The sequence below is a fragment of the Humulus lupulus genome, chromosome 8 (genome assembly GCF_963169125.1).
Source record: "Humulus lupulus chromosome 8, drHumLupu1.1, whole genome shotgun sequence".
NCBI classification, from domain to species: Eukaryota; Viridiplantae; Streptophyta; class Magnoliopsida; order Rosales; family Cannabaceae; genus Humulus; species Humulus lupulus.
The window spans coordinates 77,579,489-77,605,145 of NC_084800.1; the positions used below are offsets into that span (position 1 = coordinate 77,579,489).

The following is a 25,657-nucleotide window of genomic DNA, read 5'->3' on the forward strand; positions in this document are numbered from 1 at the left end:
TTCTTGCTGGGCCTTGGCTCATGGGTGCTATGTGGTGCAGGTAAAGGGAAAGAGAAGCTCACCCAACCTTGAGTGGAGAGCTTAGGTGGTGTTGTGTACATATGCGGTCGCTTGACCACCACGACCAAGGAGTTCTCAGAGGAACTAGGGGTTTACCCTATTTTTGCCGCTTAGGTCGACGGGGATTGTAAATTTGAAACAGTAGTGACCATTTTGTATTGTGAACAACTTGTAAATGTTTTTAATGGCTCATGAGCAGTTTTTATACTTAATGAAATACATCCTTTCCTTTTTACTGGTTTTTCACCTTAACCTGATAATAACACTTAGATCACGTTTTTAACCAAAGGACTCGGGTAGCGAGTTAAATTTCCGGTTCACTGTTCACCGTAACTGTTCTGGGGTAGCCAGGGCGTTACAGCGAGTATACGACCAAGCTGGTCGTATATAAAGATTGAGCGTTGTGCCACAGACGTCTTTCTGGTCATGGTCGAACAAGACTTCTGCCAGGTGTTAGCCACGTGTCCAGACATCACTTGCCACGTCATTCGTGCCTGTTTTTTGGATAACACTTCCTATAGCTTAAAAATCCTCCTTCCCAGGCCACGCCTTGAATCCATTGATTAACCGTCACACAATGATCCACTAACTTTTGGATGCTCTCCATTCCGCAAAACATTGCATCCTTATACTTTGTACCTTCCTTATCCTTCTTGCTAGCTTCCTTCGATGAGTCTTGCTCAAGCGAACCTTAGGGACTCTAAGCGCACAATCCACACTAGCTACTTTATACATGCATATAAGGCACTACAACACATAAGGCAAATAATCACATAACCAAAACAAACTCAAGCTTACAGTGCAATAAGTCGAGCTTGTATTCAGCGGCGAGAGTACATGCTATGATAGTCTACAGGAAACAAAACCATTTCTCTGATACCAACTGTAACACCTCAATTTATTGAAACGTTAACTGACTCTTACAATAATTAGTTTTAAAATATAAACGCCTTTTTTATAGAAAAATCTATCATGAATAACAATCCAAATGCTTAAAAGAATGAAACTCCATAGTTTCGTAGTTATCATAAACAATGTAAAATAAAACAAACTTTTAATTATGGCAAAACTAAAACATCATTCCAAAATACTTAATAAATTTCTCACTTAGTAGGCCCGATCCCTTGTGGTCGTTAAATCCTTGACATGTACGTCCTCTGCAAAAGCTCCCCAACTTATTGCATTGTAACCACAACTTTCCATTTACCTGCAGCACAGAGTACCCATGAGCCAAAGGCCAGTAAGAAAAGTTGTGTAGGACACAACCCCAAAACCTAGACCAGGAATTTGAATCAATATTAATAAAAACAACATAACATAAAATGAAATATCGTAGCCCAAGTTGAGTTGGACAAGTGCACATTATAACGTAACGAGACAATTTCAACATATCATAAGCATGCAGTTTCGTAACGTAGACATCCATTTTAAAACATAAGCATGCCATACAATTATCACATATACACACAAAAACACATAAACCACAATTACATGTAAGATATTAAACATAATCATGCATTAGCATAGTCATACATTAACACAAATATATCATATAAGACAAATTATACCATAAAAGTGCGTCAAGCGTACACCCTGTGTGTAGGTGTCCACTCTTCTTACCTCAAAAGCAGCAGGGATCCACACACCCTAACGTGTTTCTTCAAGTATCCTTAGCGAGCTTAAACATGACACATAACATCAAAGTTTGAAACCTCAAACCAAACCAAACCATATAAAGATACACTCATATGCTTTGTAAGGATAATTAATCCCCATAATATTTTTAAGAAAGTCTTAAAACTCTACCGCATAAAGCTCCGAAAAGGTACAAACTTATATCTAAAGGGTGCATTAAAATCTCCAAATTTCGTGCTTCTGGGCAACTGGCGCGGTCGCGCTCACAAAGTGTTAGGGCTAGCCAGCCAGGTAGCGCGGTCGCACAAGGGCTGGGTGCGGTCGCGCTAGGCTCTTTTTATTGAAATCCCATATGGGATTTTTAAACCTAGGAATTGACTCCAATCGCAAAACTTCGACCCCAAATCATCAAATCAGATATCCTAACATGTTTCTAACCCTTGGAACTCAGATATAGTCAATCATATTCCTTTAATACACATTCATCAACCCAAATACATTTAAATTCCTAACATTATCAAAAATCTAGATCTACCATAACTTGAACAATCACAGTTCAAAGAGTTACATTTCAAGTTCTCAGATTAAATCTTCAAATTATTGCTTCCCTCGTACGATCCTTTGTCCACCAACATAAAAACCCCGCTCTCCTTTGAATCTCCAAGCCTCAAAATTCAGATCAAGAAGGATCTTCTTAGCCTGATACTCTATCGTGTACTGTAACTCCAAAGCATCTGACTATCAGATGAAACTCTAAGCTGAATTTCCATTATTAATTTTTCTTGGTAATTAATCTCATAAAACTAATTTACCATACTATCCCCAACTTCTAACTTTTCCTTAATAATTACTTAAGCCCCTTGTTGTAATTTCCATCAAAACTAATAGTTTCAACTTCTCATAATTACACTTTCATAAAACCTATAATTCTACTTTGACCCCCATAACTCAACTTCTACTACACTTTGGCCCCTAATACTTGAAGAAACATATGTGTAGATTGCTTGACGGAAAAACATAAAATAAACATACACCACAATTAATGCATATCATAGTGCATATAATTAAACACATAAAAACATACAATTTACCATAATACCCTTACTAGTAGAAGCGGATATTACAAGTTAACTTGAATAAGGATTTAATTAATGAATTAAAAGATAAATAAATAAATAAAAAGATTTTGAATTCATGCCCCACTGTGATTTAAATTCAAAACAAAAAGATTGGGCCCAAGTTCATTTATGGGAGCCCAAGGCTTTTATTTTTATTTATTATTTTTAAATCATTTAAATTTAAATAAAGCTCATTAAGTTGCATATATAAAGAATATGATATCTAGGACTTTCATGAAGTGAGTCTCAGTTGATTCATTGGGTAAGTGAAAACCTAGATAGTCTAATCCTTTCTTGGCCACTCACCCTCTTCTTCTTCCCTTCTAGATCTATATCTCATGTGTTGAGAACCATTCCACACTAGTTCTATGTTGATCAAAGGCTTGGTGAGGAAGACTGTGTTGTTGATCTAGTTCAATCTCTTGATAATACTCTGCTACATAAAGGAATCAAGAGTTAGAGAGATTAAAGGAATGAGTTGTTCCAGTTCCTCTGCGTAATGTAAGTTTCTTTACTTTACTTTGTTTTGTATCAATTTCATAGGAGCATGTTCTATGAATTTACAAGTTTGTTTGATTATATGTAAATTACATTAAAGTAAATAAAGATCATGTTATATGGAATTTCCTACAAAAGATTGGTTGTTAAATAAGGTTTGTGATAACGTGACTCTCCACACTTACCTGAGAATTTCGGGGAGTTTTGTCTATGGCAAGTGTGAGTCTAAAGCATAACCTCTTGGCAACCTGCCTAATCGGTCTGAGAACATTTCGTGTGTATACAATTGCACTATTACATTTTTGAACTTGTTACTATAAAAAAACCAAGTTTGTTCTCTTAAAATAAGCAATTTTACTCTGCTTCAAGGTTATTTGGTCGAAAATGTTTAAATTGTGATCCTCCATACTTATTCAGTAATCTTGATGAGTTCTAGTTAGGATTTCTAGTTAGGTTTAACTCTTGATGAAAGTTGAGAGCTTCTTCAACAAAAGGCTTTCCCAATGAAACATCTTCATGAGCACGATTGTCCATCTAAATTTGAAGAGTTAGGAAAAGAAATGGCAAGAAATTGTGGAGGTCTACCTCTAGCTATTGTCGTACTTGGAGGGTTGTTAAGAACTAAAAACTCTTTGGAGGAATGGGAAAAGGTGTGAAAAGATGCACAATATCGTACTTTGTCAATAAGATAAAAAAAATAGATCGACCATATCGAGTGGAAGATTTCTTACACTTAAGCTTCGAAGATTTGCCTTATAACTTGAAACCATGCTTTCTTTATTTGGATGTCTTCCCAGAAGATAGTGAGATAAAAAAAAAAAAAAATAAAGCCGTTTAATTAGACTATGGATTGTGGAGGATTTTGTTCAAGTGACTGAAAAAGATGTAGCTGAACATTACTTTGAAGAGTCGATCAATAGATGCATGGTTCAAGTGGGCATAAGAGACCATACTGGAAAAGGTGTGAAGACATGTCGGTTGCATGATCTTATGCGAAACTTCTGCATCTCCAAATCAAATGAATTTTTCTTTAAAACTGTTAAGCCCTATAAAGATGAAGCGAAAAAGATGATTACTGGTTCTCCATCATCTCACCTCTCTTCCACAATTCGTTCACAAAGGGTGGTTGTTCATGATTATAGCCATAATCTTGATGGTTGTGAACCTTTACGACCGAATCCGGGAACTGGTACTACTCTTTCTATGTTATATATTGGAAGCAAGACTTATTTCCTCCTAAGAGTGTTGAAAAATGATTTTGCAATACAACGTGTTACTATCATGTCCAAGCCTTAAACCCCCAAATTTCAAAAGACTAATAAATAGTATTTTTGCCACCGTTAGTTACATTCTTGCTTATTTTTCTCTTTTTTAATTAGAGTTAAAACCCATTCTATTTTTAATATCATATATACGACTGTATCAGAATGAAAATCTAAGGATTAGCGCAGCAACTTAGTTTGGGACCCAATTAATACTTATTCTGTGCTCTTCTTAACATGTGCTCTATACCTTTTCATGGCTTAACACTGGTTCAAAGAAATTACCGTTTATTTAATCCATTCGTCAAGATGCACAATTTGTCTGTAATTCCTCTAACACTATTTATTTTTTCTTTAAGATTTCTTTCTACGTGTCAATCATTTGTCAACATTTCAACCCGATAAATAAGAATAATTTAATGTATAAAGGAATGAATTTGAAGTGGACTTTAATGCACTTCTTTTTTCTTTTTTTCATTAGTTATGAGCTTTATGATAATGTAGTACGCCACATGCGCTGCATATGCAAGAGTAGAGCCTCAGAAAAAGGAAAACTCTCTGGATGATTTATAGTTCTCAGTCTTAGACCTCTTATTGGTCATACTTACCATCAACTATAAAAGCTAAAAAAGCTGTTGAGAAGAATATCTCCTGACCATATCCACTACAAGGCTAACTTCGTAAATTAATTATTACAAAATCATTTTATAGATAAGATAATTAATTAGATATCCATAATAATCTGCTGAATTGATGAACCCCTTATCATAACATCATATTATTCACAATTAGGCAGAAAAACTAGGAAGCTACATCATGAAAAAGGCAACTTTGGTCTCCAATTACATTCAAAAGACTACTGAATTAGTTAGGATTTTAATTCCCATTAATTTAAATCAATCTTAAGTCATACAAAATAACCACCCACTTCATGCTGATTCCTTTGAATTTATGAAAGGGATGGTTTCACAAGAAAATTTAAAGCAAAACTTGGCAACTAAAGTGAACTATTCTTGGTCAATACAGAACAACCTTTTGGAACTTTGTGTTGGACGAGAAACCATAGCCCTCATAATGTGGTAGGCTTCTCTTTTTGTGACTCAAACAGGAGTAATCTTCTTGACCAAGAAAGTTGTGTGTTGGGGGACGAGAAATGGCCACCGGAGGGATCTCAACACAGTTAATGCGCGGCGGCGGGTGCTGCCATTGTGGAAGAGGTCCGGCCAGGAGCAGTGTCTGAAGCAGGGGCCCTGCTTCCATCACTGCCTGAAGAAGCTTCCCTTTCTCCGGCAATGGCTTTCCAGCCACCAACTTCTCAGCGCTCGGCGGCAATTCTGATGATAATGAAGAACAAGGAGAAGAAGATAATGTTGGATGCAAAACTGAGTCCATATTATTATCTTCACATGACTCTTTACTGACTTCGTTCTCTTTATTAGTCTCACAACAAGAGGCAAAAATTTGGTCAACAAAGTGGTTTTGACTCTCCTTTGTTGGCTCTCCTAGCCCATTGTGAGCAGCACTTGGTTTCTCTTTCTGAGTTTGGTGTAGTTGTTTTTTAAGTGTGACAATATCCAGCATTATGCTTTGGCAATTTAATTCGGCTTCTTCTTTCTCTTTGATGGCTCTGCTCAGAAAATCATTAAGCATGAGGAGTTCATCTTCTTTCTTTGTAATCTCTTCTTTGGTTGATTCGACTTTTGTCTCCAGTTCTACTGTCGTGCATAAAAGGGAGTACCATAATTCTTCCATTCCCTGAAAATTTCAACAAAGTTATCAAAACCCATTATACATTATGAGACAATAATAAACAAGAATCAAACAATTTAGTACCAACTCTGAAAAATATACTAATTAGTAAGTAATTACCTCTTCTTCATGGCGAGAATCCCAATTAAAAGGGCTGCATAGATCTTCCATTAGCTTCGGAGTGGTCTAAATCACACACTCACACACACAAGTTCTCTGATCTCTGTTAGTACTGGTTATTTAGGCTCACTAAAAGACTGAAGAAGTTGGCTTCTTTTGTTGTTTTCCTTGGCTTTTTTAGTCTCTCTTTTGCTCTTCTTTGGTTCGTGGGACATGGGATTTGGAGATTAAAAACACAAGATGGCAAAAGAATATATAGTCGAAAGAAAGGGCAGCAAACCAAGTGGGTATCTTCGTACAAAAAAGGATGATCCCTGTACACATGGACAAGACCAACATGTGCATAAAGAAGAAATGTGAAAAAGTGGGAGCCAAGCTGAACTCCTCTTCGCCAAAGCAACTTTTTCCCTGTTCCTAGCGGCGGAACGGCACGTGCCAATGAGGTCTCTATTAAAATATCTAATTTATTATGTTTTTAGTAAAGATTCTGCTGATGTTAACTTTTTCACTCCTCTTCGATCGCCTGCTTATTCTTTTTTACCATATCCAAATTTTCTTACCTTTATTATTCCATTAGTGATCTCTAGTCTGTAAGAAAAATCAATAAAGATACGTCATGCATGTGAGTATCTTAAAATTGGAACCAAAGTTTAGAAACCCTTTGGCCTTTCGTATAAAGTTTCTAGTAAGTTGATTTTGATTACTTCTCGAACGTAATTGCAACGAAAATAGACTAGTCCACTATATTATTGAATTTTCTAGGGCATATTGCATGACTTCTATATAGTTAGCCCACAGCTTAAAGTTTTGCTTCTGTTTTCCAACGATACATTATTCCCGAGGACACCCACATACCTTGTTGGCTCAGTCAACGAAACTCAGCTCATCATCAACACAACACACATGTCCAACGTTGAATCATCCTAACGATATTTTAGGTTAAAAAAAAAAAGTCAATCAAGTCCACTGTTTATTTATATATACCAAAACTATCATGTTCTATTTTATTCTCTTCATAGATTTGATTTGATGTTGGTGAAGCATGTAAGGCAGAAAATCACAAGGCAATTTGCTTATAAAATTTAAGTTAAAAGTTATAAATAGTAATTAGAATCAAATTATATGAATGGTAATAGTTCTAGGTCAGAGTACTTGAAAGAAAAGTATGGTATCACATCAGAAATGATTAAAGCATATAATACGGAGTACTTTTTCGTCTTCTTTGGAGTATTGGAACTGATCATACCCTTTCCTTTTGACTGTGGAAAGTTAATAATTACATAGATTATATATAGATTTTATAAGATTATGAATGTTTGTACTTAATCAACCATAAACTATAGCATGTACCATACTTTTTTGTTATTCCCCGGCAAAAAACGAAAACAGTTACTTCTTTTAATAATTCATGTTTGATTTATGTATTAATTAATATATACATATATATAATAATAAATAAATAGTGACAAAATTAAGAGATTGCGGCTCATGCGCAATATATATATATATATATACATATATGTATTAATTAATGTTTGCATTAAACGAACATAATAAATAAAACGCAATTCTCGTACCTACATGAGTTCAATCATTCAAAGGGAAAATAAATAAATGATTGTATGCATTTTTCATTTTGTACACGCAATGTAAATTGCCTCGTGACATTCTAATTTCTATCTTTAACAAACAAAAGGAACAAAAAACAATATTCTCTTTCAAATATAGAAATAACGGACTAAAACAACAAACAACAAAAAAACATGTTACATACTGTATCAGTGCATAGACTACGATATCACTACAATACAGTTTAGGGATATTTTCCGGTGCTCTTTCTAAAAAAGAGTATCGTGTTTCAGCTTTCGAACTCTCTTTCTCTTGGAATTTGAGTAAAGGAGAGAAAAGAGAAAATAAAGTAAAGAGAGTTCAAGAAGGAAACACGGATCAAGGAAAACCTGTAAAAAAAATTTAAAATTTATTGTTCTTTTTATTGTTGTATCTTGAAGGAGAACTTTAGAATCCTCACTATAAAACATAAATTTCTAAACAAAGAGTATTTTAATTTAAAATTTTAATTTTATAATTTTCCATTTCTCAACATTACTTATGCTGTAATCGCTGGTAGCAAGGCGTGAAAATATGGCTCCCTATAGAATTTTCATATATTATTATAACCCTTTTGTCAAAGCTTGCGTATTGTTTAACTATTAGCAAGAGATACCAATTTAGATGTTGTCACTGCTAATAAATACCAACTTTTTTCTTTTATACAAGAAAGACAAGTTTTGGCTTTCTTCTTTCTCATTTAATAAATTTGATCTCTTTTTTCATCTCTCTTTTTAATACAATGGGGAATTGAATCACTCTCCATTCCCTACACATTCACACACCTAACCAACCGAGCTAGCCTGAAGTGGCCTCTTCATCTCTCATTATTTTCCTTTTTTTCTACGTTTAAGAAATTCTCATCATTTTTTTTTTAATTTTCTAACAATCATATCATTTCAGTACAAATTTTTTATTTTTTGGGTATTTCTATACTAAAAATTGAATTATTTACAAGGGAAAAAAAGCATGTTTTAATGATCACCTATAATCATTTTTTAATGTGTTTGAGAGAAATTAATTGGTAAACTAATAAATTACAAAAAAAATTAAAAAAATCACTTTTTTTTTTACATAATGGAGATTAGAAACTTTTTCTGCCCACACACTCATACACTAACAAACTTGAACCAAGCTGCAAGTGTATCAAATTTTCTTTCTTTATTATTTTTTAAAATTTTAACTTCTATTAATTAACAAGAAAGAAAAAATTGTCTAAAGTTTAATAAATTAACTGTAAAAAATAAAATAAATATTTGAGATTTATAAGACCAAATCTTAATATATTCCATGAACCATTAGCATCAAACACTTCAAATAGTATAAAGTTATTTATATATATGTGATTGATGTTCCAAATCTTGTAAGTATTAGGCAACGTATTTTCAAAAAAGTTAAGTTAGTCTAATATTCATCATTATTGTCATCTCTTAAATTAATTGTTTTTCTAATTCAAACGACAAAAAGATTAGGAACATAATCTTAATTTTGTTATGACCTAATAACTAAATCTTGTATAGTTATAAGGGGACGTTTTTTCGGAAAAGTAATTACATTATTATTGACTACTCCAATTGTTTTTATTATGTGTATTAAACGACAAAATATAAAAATGAAAATCTCAATTCTGCTATGACCTAACTATGAGTATTCTTTCTTGTTACTTTGGACATATTCCCGGTTCAAGATAATGTTGTATATCTCTTTCTACTGTTAATTAAATTATATTTCTTTCTCTTTTCTTGTCGATTTGTAGATATTGTTGAAGTTTGTCAACAAAATTCTAAGTCTTCCCTATAAAAATAAAATAAATAAATAAAACTACATGAGCTGTCAATTGCTTTGCTTAATTAGGTTGCATGCATGTGAGTTTATAGAGACTTATGTTATATATATATATATATATATATATATACATCACACTTTAATTATCTCATATACGAAGAACGTGTATTTTTTCTCAAGCTATACTTATTATTAAGAAGTGAGAACACGTTGCATGATATGTCTACATACACTTATCTCTTAAAATCTCTTATTTTTGTTTCAAATATTACAATGAATTGTCAGAGAAGGTGGCCGCATGATAGCCAGCAATATATGTTGTTCAAATTATATATATATAGGACAAAGGAGATGATAATGGTAGGGCCCTAGAGACCCTCTTTAAGATGACAATTTTTATGGCATTTTATCGTGTTTGGGATAGACAAAATGGAAAGGGGATTGCTGTTTGACCCATTTCAGAATGTTAATTTTTAAGAAAATAATAACAATAATATAATATATATATATATATATATATATATATATATATGCATTTGCGCGTGGGTCCTCGTACCTGGATAGTCATGCAGAAAGGTTCATCATTCACATGCACAATAATATTACGGAGATTCAAGCCGAAAAATGCTATCACATTCACTAATCCATAGTCTTAATTTAATACGTCTTGTAAACAAAAATGGCGTGCGTCATAAATTACCTAATAATTCATAAATGTACTATATATATATATATATATTCACTTATCACTGATAATCGTAATATATTCTTCATTTGTTTGAAAATTGGTTTTTTATATATTATCATTTAAAAAATGTGAAAGAAAAAAGTTTTTCTAAAAAAAATATTCATAGATTTTCTTCAATATTTTCTATTTTTGAATATATCTATAGTTTGGGATAAATAATTTATAGTCCTTCTACTTCAGCTTCAACCCCATAATTATAATAAGGAAGAAAAAAAAGCATTTGAAGCCCTTAAATAACATTTGTCATGTGTACATAGACATATATTTTTGGCATAGAGAAACCCTATGTCAACACCTTTAGAAACTAAGATTAGTTTGAGAAGGAAAAGAGAAAACGTTAATTTTCTGGCTATAAAAAATTGACTATTGATTAGAAAAAAACTACAAACGGTAATGAACGTTCTACAAATCACTTCAATAATCAACAAACTTTTGCTTTTGTGTCCACCTTAGCTAATTGGTTTTCACTAATTATTTTCTCTCTTTTTTCAACCATTCGTGCACTAACGCGGTTTGGAGCTTCCCCCTTTTCTTCCGGTCACTTCGGTATTGGTGTATTGCATACATGTGAGAGTGGGATCGGTGCTGGGCCCTTACTCGAGTCACAAAAAGACCAAACCATCTACGACCTAACTTAAACAAAGATTACAACATTTAACTAGGTGATTCAACCAGCTGTATTTAACTAAAAATTACTAGCTAATAAGGACTGAAAATGAAAAATAACACCCTTTTTGCTAATGTAATTTGGCTTATTAGCTTAAAAGCTACATATGATGATATGACATTTGGGGTTGGAGTATCGACTTAATCCAATTCAAGCTGCAAAAAGTGGGGACATTAGATTAGACTGAAAAATCTAAAATATGCATTTTAATATCAAAAGTAACTGATCCAATCCAGTTCAATCCGTACATTTTTTTTAAGAAAATTAATAATTTAAACATTATTAAATATTTAATATATTAGAATTGACATTTAAAAGCAAAATAAATAAATGTTGTTGTTTATGACTTATGAGTTATTATTGTTGTCGTGGACATAGATCATTCTATTGGGGTCAAATCACTATAATTAATGTGTATTTTATATTTTAGAATTATCATCACTTAAATACAAACACTTTAAAAGAAATCGATAGTTTCTCTATTGATTTGTGGTTGATGAGATTTATCGTCAAGAGTTTTGTGATTTCATTGAGAGTTGCTCATTCTAGCAAAGAGAAAAACATATGTAGAATGTAATTAGGAAATGGATTCCCGAAGATCTACTTGTAATGCCCCGGAGAGTTCGATTGCTTCTGAGACAAAATTGAGCATAAGGGATTCAAGGCCTTCACGTAGGATGGACAAACAACCTATTGCAAGACGCTAAGAATCAAGCAACTCTACTCTAATACCACACCCTACGGTATCGAATAGGTTCGATAGGCCTTGGTTGAGGCTACTTTTTCAATTTACTCACTTATCTGGTTACTAAAATTCAGATTCAAGCAAACAAGCAAATAAACCAATGTAAATTACAAGATAAATTTTTACATTGTTGAACCAAAATTTCTCTTAACTTATATACATTGAACCTAATCCAAATATAAGCAAATCCACTAGAAAACCCAAAGTTATTACAAGAAATTAAACATGCAAACAATTTAAACTCCCTCTTAAATTGTTCCTAAAAACTTGTCAACCAATTCTCCATTTCCATGGAAATCTTCAAACACCAAGCATCCCGCTGGTCAACACTTAATCTAGAATATCCCTCCAGCTAAACCTTGAGCTCCTCTCAAGCTTCAATCAGCAGAAAATCCAATGAAAGATCTATATATACCTAGTCCCATCGTAGGGAACTACTATTACTGTCCAAAAAAATGGTCTTGGGTGTTAATATATATATATAGGTTCACAAACCTCCCCTTGTGGGCTAGTTTTTGAGGCAGAGTTAAGTGAGTTCATATTATATGAGATAAGAGTCACTCTTTGTCTAGTTAGTGGGCCGTGTAAAAAGACTCTCTGCACGAGGACATGCAATCTAAAGGGTTGAGAATGATGAGTTTCCCATAGGTTAGCGTTGGTATTCTTATAAAAACTTACTCGATAGCGGAAATTTTTTGGTTTAAAGATTTTGTTAATAGAATATTCTAAATATTAAATGGAATATACATTTAAAATTAATTAAAAATATATAGTTATTAATTATATTAATATAAATTTAAATTCAAATGTTATAAAATATCATTATTATAATAATATATAATGCAAAACTAGATATTTAATTATTATATTAATATAAATTTAAATATTATAAAATATTATTATAATAATAATACATAATTATAATTTTTATTAAAAATATTATTATTTATGTTTAAAAAGGTTATCACATTATATATATTTTTAAAAAAACACAAACAGTGTTTGGTTTAATTTTTTATTTAATATATGTATGACATTCTTTTATATATAATATTGTTTATTTATTTGATACAAATTTACTAAAAATAATTAATAAATTCTATAAATAAAACTAAACAAACGTGATTTGTATCTAGTATTTATATCTATATGCTAGATACAAGTAACATGAAATGCACGTTTCTATAGTTTTATTTATAGAATTTATTAATTATTTTTATTAAATTTATATTAATGTCATATAAATTTCAAATAAATATCATGTTTTAATTAAATAATTTTTTTTAAGTTTATGCTTGTTCTAGTTTTTGAATTTGGGAGTGACAACATGAGATTATATATTATATGTTTAATACAATATTAAATATTATACGTGGATTTTAAATTTAAACTTCTTGCTAGTTTTTTTAAAAAATAATTTGTTACTAATTGACAATAGATTATATTGTAGGTTTAATATAATATTGTTCTAATAAGTGCGTTTAAGTTTAAGTTTAATTCAATTTTATTTAAGTTATAAAACATATGATTTTATTATTTTTAAATAATTATTATTGTAAAATATCTCAAAAATATTATATTTTAATTTGTTTAATTATTTATTATTTTTAAATAACTATCATTGTAAAATATCTCAAAAATATTCTATTTTAATTTTTTAATTATTTATTTTATTTTATTTAAGTCTAAGTGATGCTTACAAACTACCGTTAAATATAATAATATTCTGTTAAAGTTAACATTAAAAATAAATAAAAACTGTTAAAACCAAAAATTTCCGTTATCTACATTTTTATTATATTAAAGATATATATATTTATATACATAACCTTCTTTTGTTTGACGAAGCTATAAATATATATATATATATATATATATATATATAACCTTCTTTTGTGATGTAGCTTTTGAGGGAAAGTTAGGTGGGTTCATAACTTCAAGTACGTAGAGGGACTAATTACTAATTAAAATGAAGAGAAAAAGACAAATGTATATTTATATGTATATGTTAGTAGTTTTAAAAGTGCCGCCACTAGAGCCATTACCAAAACAAAGCTTTAGCTGTTAGCAGCACAAATTTAAAGATATAAAGATACAGTTATGTATATATAGATATATTAGTTTGAATAAGCATAATAATTTAGTTATAATAAAATCAAAGTTTTTTAATTTGTGTTTGAATATATGGTTTATCCATTAAGTTAATTATTGTTATATTAAGTAAAAGGTTAAGCAATGTGTAACTAAAAAAAAAAGCTTGGGTTCGGTTTTTGCTCTCTCCCATGGCGAAGAGGAAAAAATTGGTTCGTAAGCTTGCAATTCGGGTGGAAGACCAAGAAATACAACAGGATCAAGATCAGAGGGATCCGAATAACTCTGGTCCTAATGATCAGGTTCTTACTGACTTCAAATCGGATGGGTTGAACAAAGAAGAATGGGCTCGCGATGACAAGAGAGGTTGCGATCATGAAGAGCCACGAATGCCTGAGACATTTTGTTCTCCGGGGGATGATCTTGTTGGAGATAGCTAGCAAACTCGATTTCACATGGGGTAAAGTGGGCAGATAAGGTTGAGGATGGGGATTTTCAACCCTCAGCTCAACGACAATGGCAGCAATTTTTCAGCTAGAAAACTCTCATTTTCATATCAGAAACTTGAGTTCTCTGAGCCTTTGTTCAAAGATGGAAGGAAATATGCCAAGATAGATGAAGAAGAGGTTAAGGTCCAATCTACGAATTGGAGCTCTGCTGTTATATGCATGGTGCTAGGGGAAAATCCTCCCATGGCTGTTTTCGAAGGTTTCATTAAAAGAGTCTAGGGTCATTTGGGTATAGCTCAGATCTCTAGAATGACAATGGGATTAACCATGGTCAAGTTCAATGATGAAGCTACAAGGGATCAAGTTCTTGAAGATGGTATCCTTCATTTTGATCGGAAACCAGTTATTATAAGGCCTTGGTCTGCGAATCTTAGTGCCATTCGTCTTGTTCGTTCAGTTCCTCTCTGGATTCGCTTGCCTGACTTAGGTTTGCAATATTGGGGAAGTAAATGTCTTAGTGCTCTTGTGAGCACGCTTGGTAAACCAATAATGGTCGATAAATTCACTAGGGAGCGCTCAAGAATTCAGCTTGCTAGAGTACTTGTGGAGATGGAAGTAATAGATAATCCCCCTAGATCTATCCAATTTTTTAATAGATTTGGTCAGATAATGGAGCAAGAAGTGGAATATGAGTGGCTTCCCATTAAATGTAAAGCGTGCACTGGTTTTGGTCATGCTGAGATGGAGTGTCGAAAAGAGCTGAAAACAAAATGGGTCAAAAAAGAAACTACATCTAAAGAGGAGGTGAAGGCTAGGCAGAATACTGAGGGGGAAAAATCTACTGGTTTGGAGAATGTAGATTTGGTTTCTGTGGAAAAGGCAGGGGATCCGAGTAATATTTCTGAAAAGGAAAGCGCACCAGTCACTACATCAGAGGGTAACCAGAATAACTCTCAAGCAATCCCAGTTATTAATAAAGATAAGTAGCAAAGCACTAAATGGCTTACTCCTAAACGAGTAGTCGTTCATTCGAAGTCTGGGCAACAGTCTGTTCCTTTTACAAAGAATTCAGGACAAGGACAAGACAAACTTAATCAGTTTCAGGTTCTTCAAGAGCAGTTGTATGGTAATAAAGATGGTATTCCCTTACCTATTTCTACTAATGGATAATAGTAACATTCTTAGTTGGAATTTAAGGGGTCTAAGTAGTTCTAATAAGCATAAAGTAGTTGTGGATATTTGTAGCAGGTTCAAAATTGGTATTGGAGGTTTTTTGGAGACTAAGTTGAAGGGTCCTAAAATTTTGGATTTTATGGAGAAAAAATTACCTAACTGGGATTTTTATACTAGTTTGGTTACAGAGGGTAGAATTTTGATTGTGTGGAGGAAGGTTTTTGTCAAGGTTACAATTATTGAGGATTCTCCTCAATTTGTACACTGCTTGGTTTCGATGGTTGGTCAGATGCACCGGTTCTATGTCACTTTTGTCTATGGCTTCAATGCTATAGAAGGTAGAAGGAGTTTGTGGGAAGGGTTACTTAGACTTTCTCTTGTGCATGAAGCTTGGATTATTTTAGGGGATTTTAATGCTCCTTTTTCTGGTATGGATAGAGCTGGTGGTAATCCTATTTCTGGTGTTGAATTGGTGGATTCAGTTCGTTGGCTTGAGGTGGCTCATATGGTTCCCTTAAAAAGTTTAGGTTCGTTTTTCACCTGGACTAATAATCAAAGTGGTTCAGCTCGCATTTACTCCAAAATTGATCATGTTTTCATAAATGAGACTTGGTTTGATCTTTTTCCTCATGCTACTGCTGTCTTTAAGTGGGAAGTTGTTTCAGATCACTGCTCTTGTATTATCAATATTCAGTCTAAGGTGAGTTTGGGTACAAAGTTGTTCAGGTTTTATAATTTTTGGGCTGATCATCCTCAGTTCCTGGAAGTGGTGCGGCTCAGCTGGAATTTACCTGTTAAAGCTATTGGTTTACGGGCTATTTTCTTAAAATCCCTAAGGCTGAAACATGTTTTAAAGAAGTTTAATCATAACACCTTTGGAGATATTGGTGTGAACTTTGATTTGGCTAAAGACAATTACCAGGCTACTCAGTTAAAAGCCCAAGCTTTCCCGTCTGAGTATGGTTACCAGCAAAATGTTAAGGAAGCTACTGAAGCTTATCTTGTTCAGGAAAAAATGTTCTATAGTTTTTTGTCCCAAAGAAGTAAAGTTGACTGGCTACAGAAGGGAGACTTGAATACTGCTTTTTTCTTTGCTTTTCTGAAGCAAAGGAGAGCTGATAATGGTATAGCTTCTTTTGTTAATGATCAAGGTCAGCTGGTGGATAATTTTCCTGAGGTTGTCTCTCATTTTGTTGGGCATTTCAAAGGTTATTTGGGGAGTCAGAGTTCAGCTACAGGCAGCATTAATATGGACTGTATAAACTTGGGACCTAAGCTTTCAATAGATCATCAAACTTTACTGTTAAAACCCTTTTCTCCCAAGGAAATTCAGAGGGCTTTATTTGGTATTCCTTCTAACAAATCGCCAGGTCCGGATGGTTATGGCTCAGGATTTTTCAAGGCTGCCTGGCAGATTGTTGGCAAGGAGGTCTGTTCTGCTATCAGTAACTGCTTTGAAACAGGGAGTTTTCCATCAGACATGCATGAAACTTCTCTGTCCTTAATCCCTAAGGTGGCCAATCCTTCTCGAGCTATTGATTATAGGCCAATTGCGTGCTGCACTACATTATATAAATGTATAGCTAAGCTCTTATGCTCTCGTTTGGCGTTGGTCCTCCCTGCTATTGTTCAGTCGAACCAGGGGGCATTTATTAGGGGTCATTCAATAGCTCATAATATCGTGATCTTCCAAGATCTTATTAAAAATTATGGTCGGGATGTTACTTCCCTAAGATGTGCCATAAAGATTGATTTGAGCAAGGCTTATGACACGGTAGATTGGCAATTCCTTGAGGACCTCTTAAATGCTCTCTATTTTCCTATGAAGTTTATAGGTTGGATTATGATGTGTTTAAGAAATACTTCTTATTCGTTACTCATGAATGGTCGGGTTCAAGGTAAATTCAAGGGTAAGAAGGGGCTGCGTCAGGGAGATCCAATGTCACCTCTATTATTTGTTCTTATCATGGAATATTTGACTCGGAGACTTTAACTTGCTACTCTCGATCCTTCTTTCAGATTTCACCCTATGTGCAAGAGTTTAAAGCTTATCAATCTCTGTTTTGCTGATGACTTGATCCTCTTTTGTAAGGGTACTCACTCAGCTGTTTATTCTCTCAAAGTTGCTCTTGATGATTTCAGTTCAGCCACTGGTTTGACCATAAATTCAGCTAAGTCTCAAATCTTTTTTGGCGGAGTTTCTTCTACTGTGAGAACCTTTATTTCTCAGGAGATGAATCTTATGGTAGCATCCTTTCCACTCAAGTACCTAGGGGTTCCTATGAGGCCTACTAAGTGGCGTCATGAGGACTGTGATATAATTTTGCAAAAAATCAGATTAAGACTTAACTCTTGGTCTAGTAGACACCTCTCCTATGCAGACCGTATGCAGCTTATCCATTCGGTTTTATTTGGCCTCCGTAACTATTGGATGAGTATTTTTGTTTTACCTCAGAGTGTGGTCAAGGAAATTGAGAAATTGTGTCGCAGCTTCCTATGGGGTAGTGCTGGTCTGAGAAGTAAACCTCATTTAGCTTCTTGGAAGAAGGTTTGCCTTCCAAAAGCTTATGGTGGTCTTGGTTTCAGAGATGGTGCTCTTTGGAATAGAGCAATTCTTGCCAAGTATATTTGGGCGTTATCTGAGTAGCCTGAGATTTTATGGGTTAAATGGGTTAACTCTATATATTTGAAAGGCCTCAATTTTTGGAGTTATACTTTGAAATCTGACTGTAGCTGGTATTGGCGGAAGTTATGTCGCATAAGGGAGAAGTTTGGTCTCTCTGAGATTCAGGCAGCAGGTAGTTTTGGGAGGTTTCAGCCATCCAAGTTGTATAATTCAACTCTAAACCAGCAGCTTGTTAGTTACTGTTCGGCGGTCTGGTGTAAGCTCACTCTACCTAAGCATAGATTCCTGCTTTGGCAAGTGATTAATGAGCAGCTTCTTACTAGGGATAATCTGTTGAAGCTGCATATTGTGGTGCATGTTCATCTATGTCCAGTTTGTGGTTGCTTTCCTGAAAGTCACCATCATCTGTTCTTCACTTGCTGTTTATCTAAACAGGTACTTCAGTTTCTGTTTAACTGGTTTGGCTTCTATGCTTGGCCGAGTGACTACACCAGTTGGAGTGTTTGGCTTGGCAGACCTCGGCGTGGTCTGATGGCAGCTATCCTAAATCTTGTTGTTGCTGCAACTATTTACAGCATTTGGAGGAATAGGAACAGAAGCTTATTTGAAGACTATTCTTTGTCAGCTAACTGTCTTGTAAATGAGATTAAATGTGTAGTTAAATATAGAATTTACTTGGTTAATTTTAGAAATTTTTCAGTCCCAGAGCAGTCCTTTTTAAGGCATTTACAATGTAATTAGATTTGGGGCTGTTGGTCTGTTTTAGTATCGGTCTTGTAGTGCTTAGCACAGTGCTTGTACAGCTGGTTTGTTCAATGAAGCTCTTCCTTCTTGATAAAAAAAAAAAGTAAAAGGTTAAGCCACAAATACATTGTAACACGCCTGAAAGATAATACTTGTTTAATAGAGGATCTATTCTTGTGATTTTTCTATTTATTGCTTAATGGGTTTAAGTGACACATTAAGTGTAAATACAAGCCAAGTAGGAGAATATTGGATCCAATCCCTATCAATGGTCAGGATTTGTTGACAAATATTGCTCAGTTTATTGAGTAATTATTCAAATAAGATTTGTCATTTATTGTTAAATATTGTTCAATCAACATTGAGCAATTAATTACAGATTATATTCCCAATTAAGAAATGACGAATACTATTTATTGTAATTGAGGTGTTAATAGATAGTCTCTTCTATATATATTGAATTTGGCCCTATACTCATCCTCCCCAACCCTTATAGAAATACATCATCTAGAGTGACAAAAGATCGAGATTATCAATAGCTATAGGTGAACACAAATATCTTGGCCTCTTTAATATTTATCATACAATCCTCTTTATTCAACGTTCATTAAGTTTGTTCATTTATTTTCCCAATGTTAGCTTCAACGTGTTTGGAGATGAAGTTGATGATCGTGCTAGGGTGGGTCGATCAAGCTTGATGGTGATGAAAACAATAATTTTGCCTCACAGGGGATGAAGATGATGTCGATGGAATAGTTAGAGCTTGGAAATGACGAAGATGGTGATATTTGGCTTAGAGGTGATGAAGATGTGGTGGCAACTTACTCTAGAAGTAATGAAGATGATGACGACAAGATGGCTTGTCTCGGAAGTGACAAAGACAAACACAGTAGCTTCCTTTACATCGAGGTTAAAGCTGAAATCAAAAGCGACGGTGTCATATATATATGTAATATTTTGGGAAGAGAGTGAGATTACACCACCACAATAATAAGAATCTACACACAATTATCTTTGACAAAGACCAACAAAAAAAATTGAGATAGAGGATGCAAACCCTAAGTTTTTGACCAAAACTCTTGGATCTTCTTGAAGGCTTCAAACCCTTGCCAAAACACCACTTGAACTTCTTCTTCTTCAATGAGAAAACACAACAAAGGCTTATTGTAATGCCTCAAATTTCCTAATAAGGTTTAGGACCTTGATTAGGAGGCTGGGAGGGTCATAATTGATTTATTATGATATTTAATTATTATATGCATGTTTATGTGAATTATATTATTATATGATAATAAATGCATGCATATGGGTCTACATTTTATTATAAGGGCATTTTGGTAATTTGGCCCGTTGAGGGCGTGATTGTGTATTTTCATGCATGTGGGTGAATTATAAATAATACCACATTATATGTGGATCGGTTCGAGCCATTCGGCATGAGACGATCATGGAATGCAAGTTTTAGGTCTAGTCATAACGGGATTAAGTTCGGGGCTCGGAGTGAGTCTCAGGGTAATTTGGTGATTAGAACGTTGCCGGGAATTAAAGGGTAACGGGATATGAATTATTGGTATTTGAGAATATTGAGAATAAGGGGAATTGGAGGGTGTTAATTATAGTTAACGAAATAGGCGGAAAAGGACGATTTTACCCTTGGGAGTTTTTAGAAGCCTTTATTTGACCTAGGGGCAAAATGGTCTTTTCACCCCTAAGATATGTATCAGCCCTTTAAGTTTAGAAAGTTGTAGAATGTTAGAGAAAAATAGAGCATCATCCTCATATCTCTCCCTCACCCGTACACCATTTCTCCTCCTTCTTCCTTTCAATTTTTGAGAGCCAATTTGAGATAACAAGCTAGGAGAGCAAGGCTTGAGGGCTTAGAAACTTAGTTCATCCATTGAAGAGGATCTAAATCAAGCTTGAGGTAAGAAATTCAGCCATGAAAATCTTTGGTTTATACCCTATTTTCCTAGTAAGTTTCAGTTGAGGATATTGATGTGTTAGGTGGGAATTAATGGAAGTTCTTGAGTTTGGTTGCTTGGGTTTTGATGAGGGTGTGATGTAGATGAGGTTTGGGGGTTGAATTTGATGTTTTGATGATGTTTGGGATTGGTTTTAAGGTTTAGTTTTCAAGGGAAATCGCAGGGGAGAAGACCAGAATTTTCTCTAGTTTGTTGATGGCGCCCTAGCGCTAGGCAGGGCAGATTCTGGGCTTCTCTGACTTTGGGACAGCGCCCCAGCGCTAGTGAATTTTCCAGCAAGCCTATTTTAGGTCTCGGGTGACTTTTAAGGCTCGGGGGTTGGTTCCTTTACCCCGTTTGGGTAGATTAAGAGTCCCGAGAGTGCGGGATGGATCCCGGGAGTGTGGTTTTAGATTATAAACATTTTTATGATTTATTTTATTGATGGGATTCCATATTTGGTTATGACTAGGTGACCGCTAAAGGATCAAAGGATTGATCATTCTCAAGGGTTGTTCTTTTACTAATTCTTGCTCGAACCCGAGGTAAGAAAACTACACCCTGTGTATATGTGACATGCATGGTTATTCTTGATGCATGTTGGATGTCTAAATGTGATGCATGTAATGCACGAGAAACATGTAATTAGGGCATGCTATGAATATTGAGTATGAGATTGTTCAGAGCTTAAGCCTCTGTGTTTATGCATGATCTTAATTGTGCTAGTAATTATTGAGTAAGCATGTTGAATGCCCTATATTTGGATATTTGACGTATGATATATGTTTGGTGGCATTGCTTACTTGTATATGGTACCGACTAGTCAGGGATACTGACCTAAGAGTCAGAAACGGCATAAGCATCCTGAACGCAGGGCCGAATGAAGATTAGATATAATCAATATCAGCGTTGAATGACTCTAAGGCATTAATGATGGACCGACCCTAAGGTCGATGAATCTTATAAGCGCTTGTCTAGTCTAAGAATAAATACTCAGAGTCAGGGCCTAAGGCCTAGGCGACTGCTTGTCACATGGCTAGGGAACAGAGTTCCATAGTTATGACTCTAGAGTCAGGAGGAAGGTTATGTTGGTAACTAATCATCATGCACCTATCCTATTTAAGCTAGTGAAAGGATCACTTATTTATATTGGGAACTTAACCCACTTTAGTGACTTGTACCACTGTCACTCTTTTATTCAGGGCTATCAGCTCGGTATGGTTACCAGAACCACCAGTGTTAAATCATTTATTTAATTGAGACTGACTTGATAGTCGTCCACTCAAGAGGGCGAGATTCTTTATCCTGGATACCCATTGTTACGTGAATTTTCTTGCCTGCTTGATTAGGGCTATATCTGCTAGGTGTGTGCCTTATGATTTGATGACATGTTATTACTGTCATGAACATATTGAGTTTTCTTGCTGGGCTTCGGCTCACGGGTGCTATGTGGTGTAGGTAAAGGAAAAAGAAAGCTGGACCATCCTTGAGTTGGAGAGCTTAGGTGACGATGTGTACATATGCAGCTGCTTGACCACCACGGTCGAGGGTTTGAAGAGGAACTAAGGTTAAACCCTGTTTTTCCGCTTAAATCTACTGGTTGTAAATATTTTCTTGTAATAGACCTTTAAATTATATTTTTGGGATATCAATGTATACAGTAAACATTCTAATGAAACGTTACATTTTAACAAAAATGTTTAATCGCTAAACCGCTAATCATACTTAGATACACGATTTTGGCCAAATGACTCGATTAGCGAGTTTAGCACTGTTTATAAGGCACACTGTAACGGTCCCTAGAGTTTGGGGCGTTACACTTATACACAAGGAGTATCGCTGTCCAAATTCTCTATTTCCGAACCCTTAATGGATGTTTGAGGTCTTTCTAAGAGGAAATGGGAATTAAGATAGAACAAGCCTTTAAATTCACAAAATGAAGCACTTTCTTTATAAATTTCTTGGATAAAACTTGTGATCTTGAGAGCTAGAGAAAGAGAGAGAATGATCAAGTCTATCAAAACTCTATGAGAACTTTTTTATAGTGTAGGCATCGTCATTAGGTCTAAACAATAGAATTAGAAACCTTAAAACACATCATTTGAAGCTTAAAACACGTGTCTGTGTGCACACATCAGGCAATGCATCGCCTGCCAGGTGATGTGTCGTCTACCAGCAAGCGATGCAAGTGTAACGCCCTGGTTACCCTAAGACCGTTACGATGAACGTTGAACTGTGAATTTAACTCGCTACTCGAGTTCTTTGGTTAAAAACGTGCTTCTAGGTGTTATTAACAGGTTAAGGTGGAAAACCAATCAAAAAGGAAAGGATATATTTTATTTAAGACATAAAATTGTTTATGGGCCCATAAAAACGTTTACAAGTTGTTTACAATGCAAAATGGTCACTGCATTATAAAATTTACAACCCGCCGATCTAAGCGGCAAAAATAGGGTAAACCTCCTAGTTCCCCTGAGAACTCCTTGGTCGTGGTGGTCAAGCAGCTGCATATGTACACAACACCACCTAAGCTCTCCACTCAAGGATGGGTGAGCTTTTCTTTCCCTTTACCTGCACCACATAACACCCATGAGCCAAATTCCAGCAAGAAAACACAATATTGTATGAATATAATATCAACAATGATCATAATAATCATTCAGGACTTTCAGTCCAAAACAGATGAGTGACAGTCGCAGAAGTCACTAAAGTGGTTTTCGTTCCCATTAGCCATGTGACTGATCAGAGGTGAAAAGTGCACCTTTATTGATCTTAAATGTCAAAATAAATTAAGTTTTGATTATTATTTTAATTTAATTAATATGATATATTTTATGGATGAAAATATTTGATCATGATTTAATTTATTGTTATTTTGTAGGAATTAATTGATATTTTAGCATAAAGAAAAAGAAAGAATAAAGAAAGTGTTAAATCTAAAAAACAAAAGGAAAAAAATGGCATTTTGTTGAGGAGAAGCCCAGCCCGTCTCCTCCCCAAGCCCACCGAAGGCCAAGCTCCCATCACCCCCTGCACACCACCTGGCGCCTTGTCCTCGCGCCACGTATCCCAGAAGCACTCCTAAGCCAGCCACTTGTTGCCTTCCCTGCGAGCCACCTGTCCAGGCCATTCTCAAGCTTTAACTCTCCAACATTACCATATCAACCATACGTCCTAGCATCATAAGCCCATTCCTGCGGCCCAATGTAAACCATCAGCCTCAGCCTCCTTCAATATAACACTCCCAACATAATCATCCAAATCCAGCAACTCATCAGCCACGCAGGCCCACTCCTTCCAGCAGCATCTTCACGCCCAAGGATCCCAGTAGGCCCAACAACCACAGACCCAGCCTTTGGCCCAAACCGAAGCAAGCCCAACGCCTTGCCTACGTGGCACATTTTTATTGGCTGGGGGTGGGTCAAAACCCACTTCTGCCACAGCCACCTTCAACCCATATTTTGTGGGTATTGGGCCTTGCAAAATTACTATTTTGAGCTTTAAAGCTCATTTTTTTGTGTGCTTTAGAAAAATGGCATTTGACCATACACCAAAATAACTAGGTTAATATTTATAATAAGATTTGATTTTTAAAAATCATATTTTATTATTAATATTTCAGATTTATTTTGTAAACCTCATTTTGTTGTTTAATTTCTTTTTAGTCTTTTTCTCCCTCTATAAATAAGGACTCTTTCTTCACATTTTGTATGTAATTTTTAGGTAGCAAAACTCTACCAAATTTTAGTCTCATTTCTCATATTTTCTCTCTAGAATTTCATGAGAATATCTAGCATAATAGGCTAACCTTCTTAGGAAGGTTAGGATGATCTTATATGCACTATGACTTTATTTGGTATTTTTGATTCACCATGTACTTAAAGTTTATATATTTTAGTGATTTATTTTCTTTCATCTCTACTTCTTCATCTTATTATCTATATTTATGTTTACTAATAATATATAGATTTTGTCATGCACTTTCTATGTATTATCAAATTAGTGAAAATAATATAGATAATATCTTTATCATTTTCTCCATCTCACTCATATATATGTATTTTTGCTAAAATTTATATAGAATTAGTCATGCTCTTTCTATGTATTTTATAAATAGTAAAAGTAATATTTGTGTTAGGTTTTATGTCCAATCTTTTATTGCATTATTGCCAATGGTATAATGTCATTTTTAGATTTCTCATAAGATTTATCTCATCTTTCCATGGTAAAGAATAATAATCACTTGAATACATTTTTGTGAAACATATTTGTGCTTCAATGTTAAATCTTCCAAATGAATAGTTGGGATGTGAACTACTCATTTGTGTAACTTTTGTGAATCAAAGATCCAAATAAATAAGTATGCATATTGGTGACTCTTGATCCTTCTTACTTGTTACATATTGTTACATCACACTTTATTCTATCTTTATTTCTAATATTTAAATTTCAAAAACAACAAAAATATCACTTGTTTTATTTTTCTCACATTATTTATCTCTAACATTTATTTATTGATTAACTTGATTTCTTTGCCTCCTTGTGGAATCGACCGCCCGATCTATACTACGACAACCGCTAAGTGGAAGTCACGTTTGGGCATTAAACAGTGACGAGA

The 25,657-nt window shown here is 34.4% G+C and overlaps 2 protein-coding genes across 2 annotated transcripts; one reads left to right on the forward strand and one right to left on the reverse strand.

Annotated features, from left to right (window-relative positions):
* Positions 1-5,316: 5,316 nt before the first annotated feature.
* Positions 5,317-6,814, reverse strand: LOC133797887 (uncharacterized). Its single transcript, XM_062235982.1, has 2 exons — positions 6,443-6,814; positions 5,317-6,328 (listed from the first exon to the last, which is right to left on the reverse strand). Exons 1-2 carry the CDS (start codon positions 6,491-6,493, stop codon positions 5,591-5,593), a joined length of 789 nt encoding a protein of 262 aa, XP_062091966.1. The 5' UTR covers positions 6,494-6,814; the 3' UTR covers positions 5,317-5,590.
* An 8,048-nt stretch (positions 6,815-14,862) lies between these two features.
* LOC133795667 (uncharacterized) lies at positions 14,863-15,522 on the forward strand. The gene has a single exon (XM_062233121.1). The coding sequence runs from the start codon at positions 14,863-14,865 to the stop codon at positions 15,520-15,522; it is 660 nt and encodes a 219-aa protein (XP_062089105.1).
* The last annotated feature ends 10,135 nt before the right edge of the window (positions 15,523-25,657 follow it).

Bases quoted from the DNA above. Each gene is read 5' to 3' on its own strand.
- LOC133795667 (XM_062233121.1), top strand. From the start codon at position 14,863: ATGGTCAAGTTCAATGATGAAGCTACAAGGGATCAAGTTCTTGAAGAT.
- LOC133797887 (XM_062235982.1), bottom strand. From the start codon at position 6,493: ATGGAAGATCTATGCAGCCCTTTTAATTGGGATTCTCGCCATGAAGAA. The intron at 6,329-6,442 runs GTAATTACTTAC...TGAAATTTTCAG, and splicing joins ATTCTCGCCATGAAGAAGAG to GGAATGGAAGAATTATGGTA.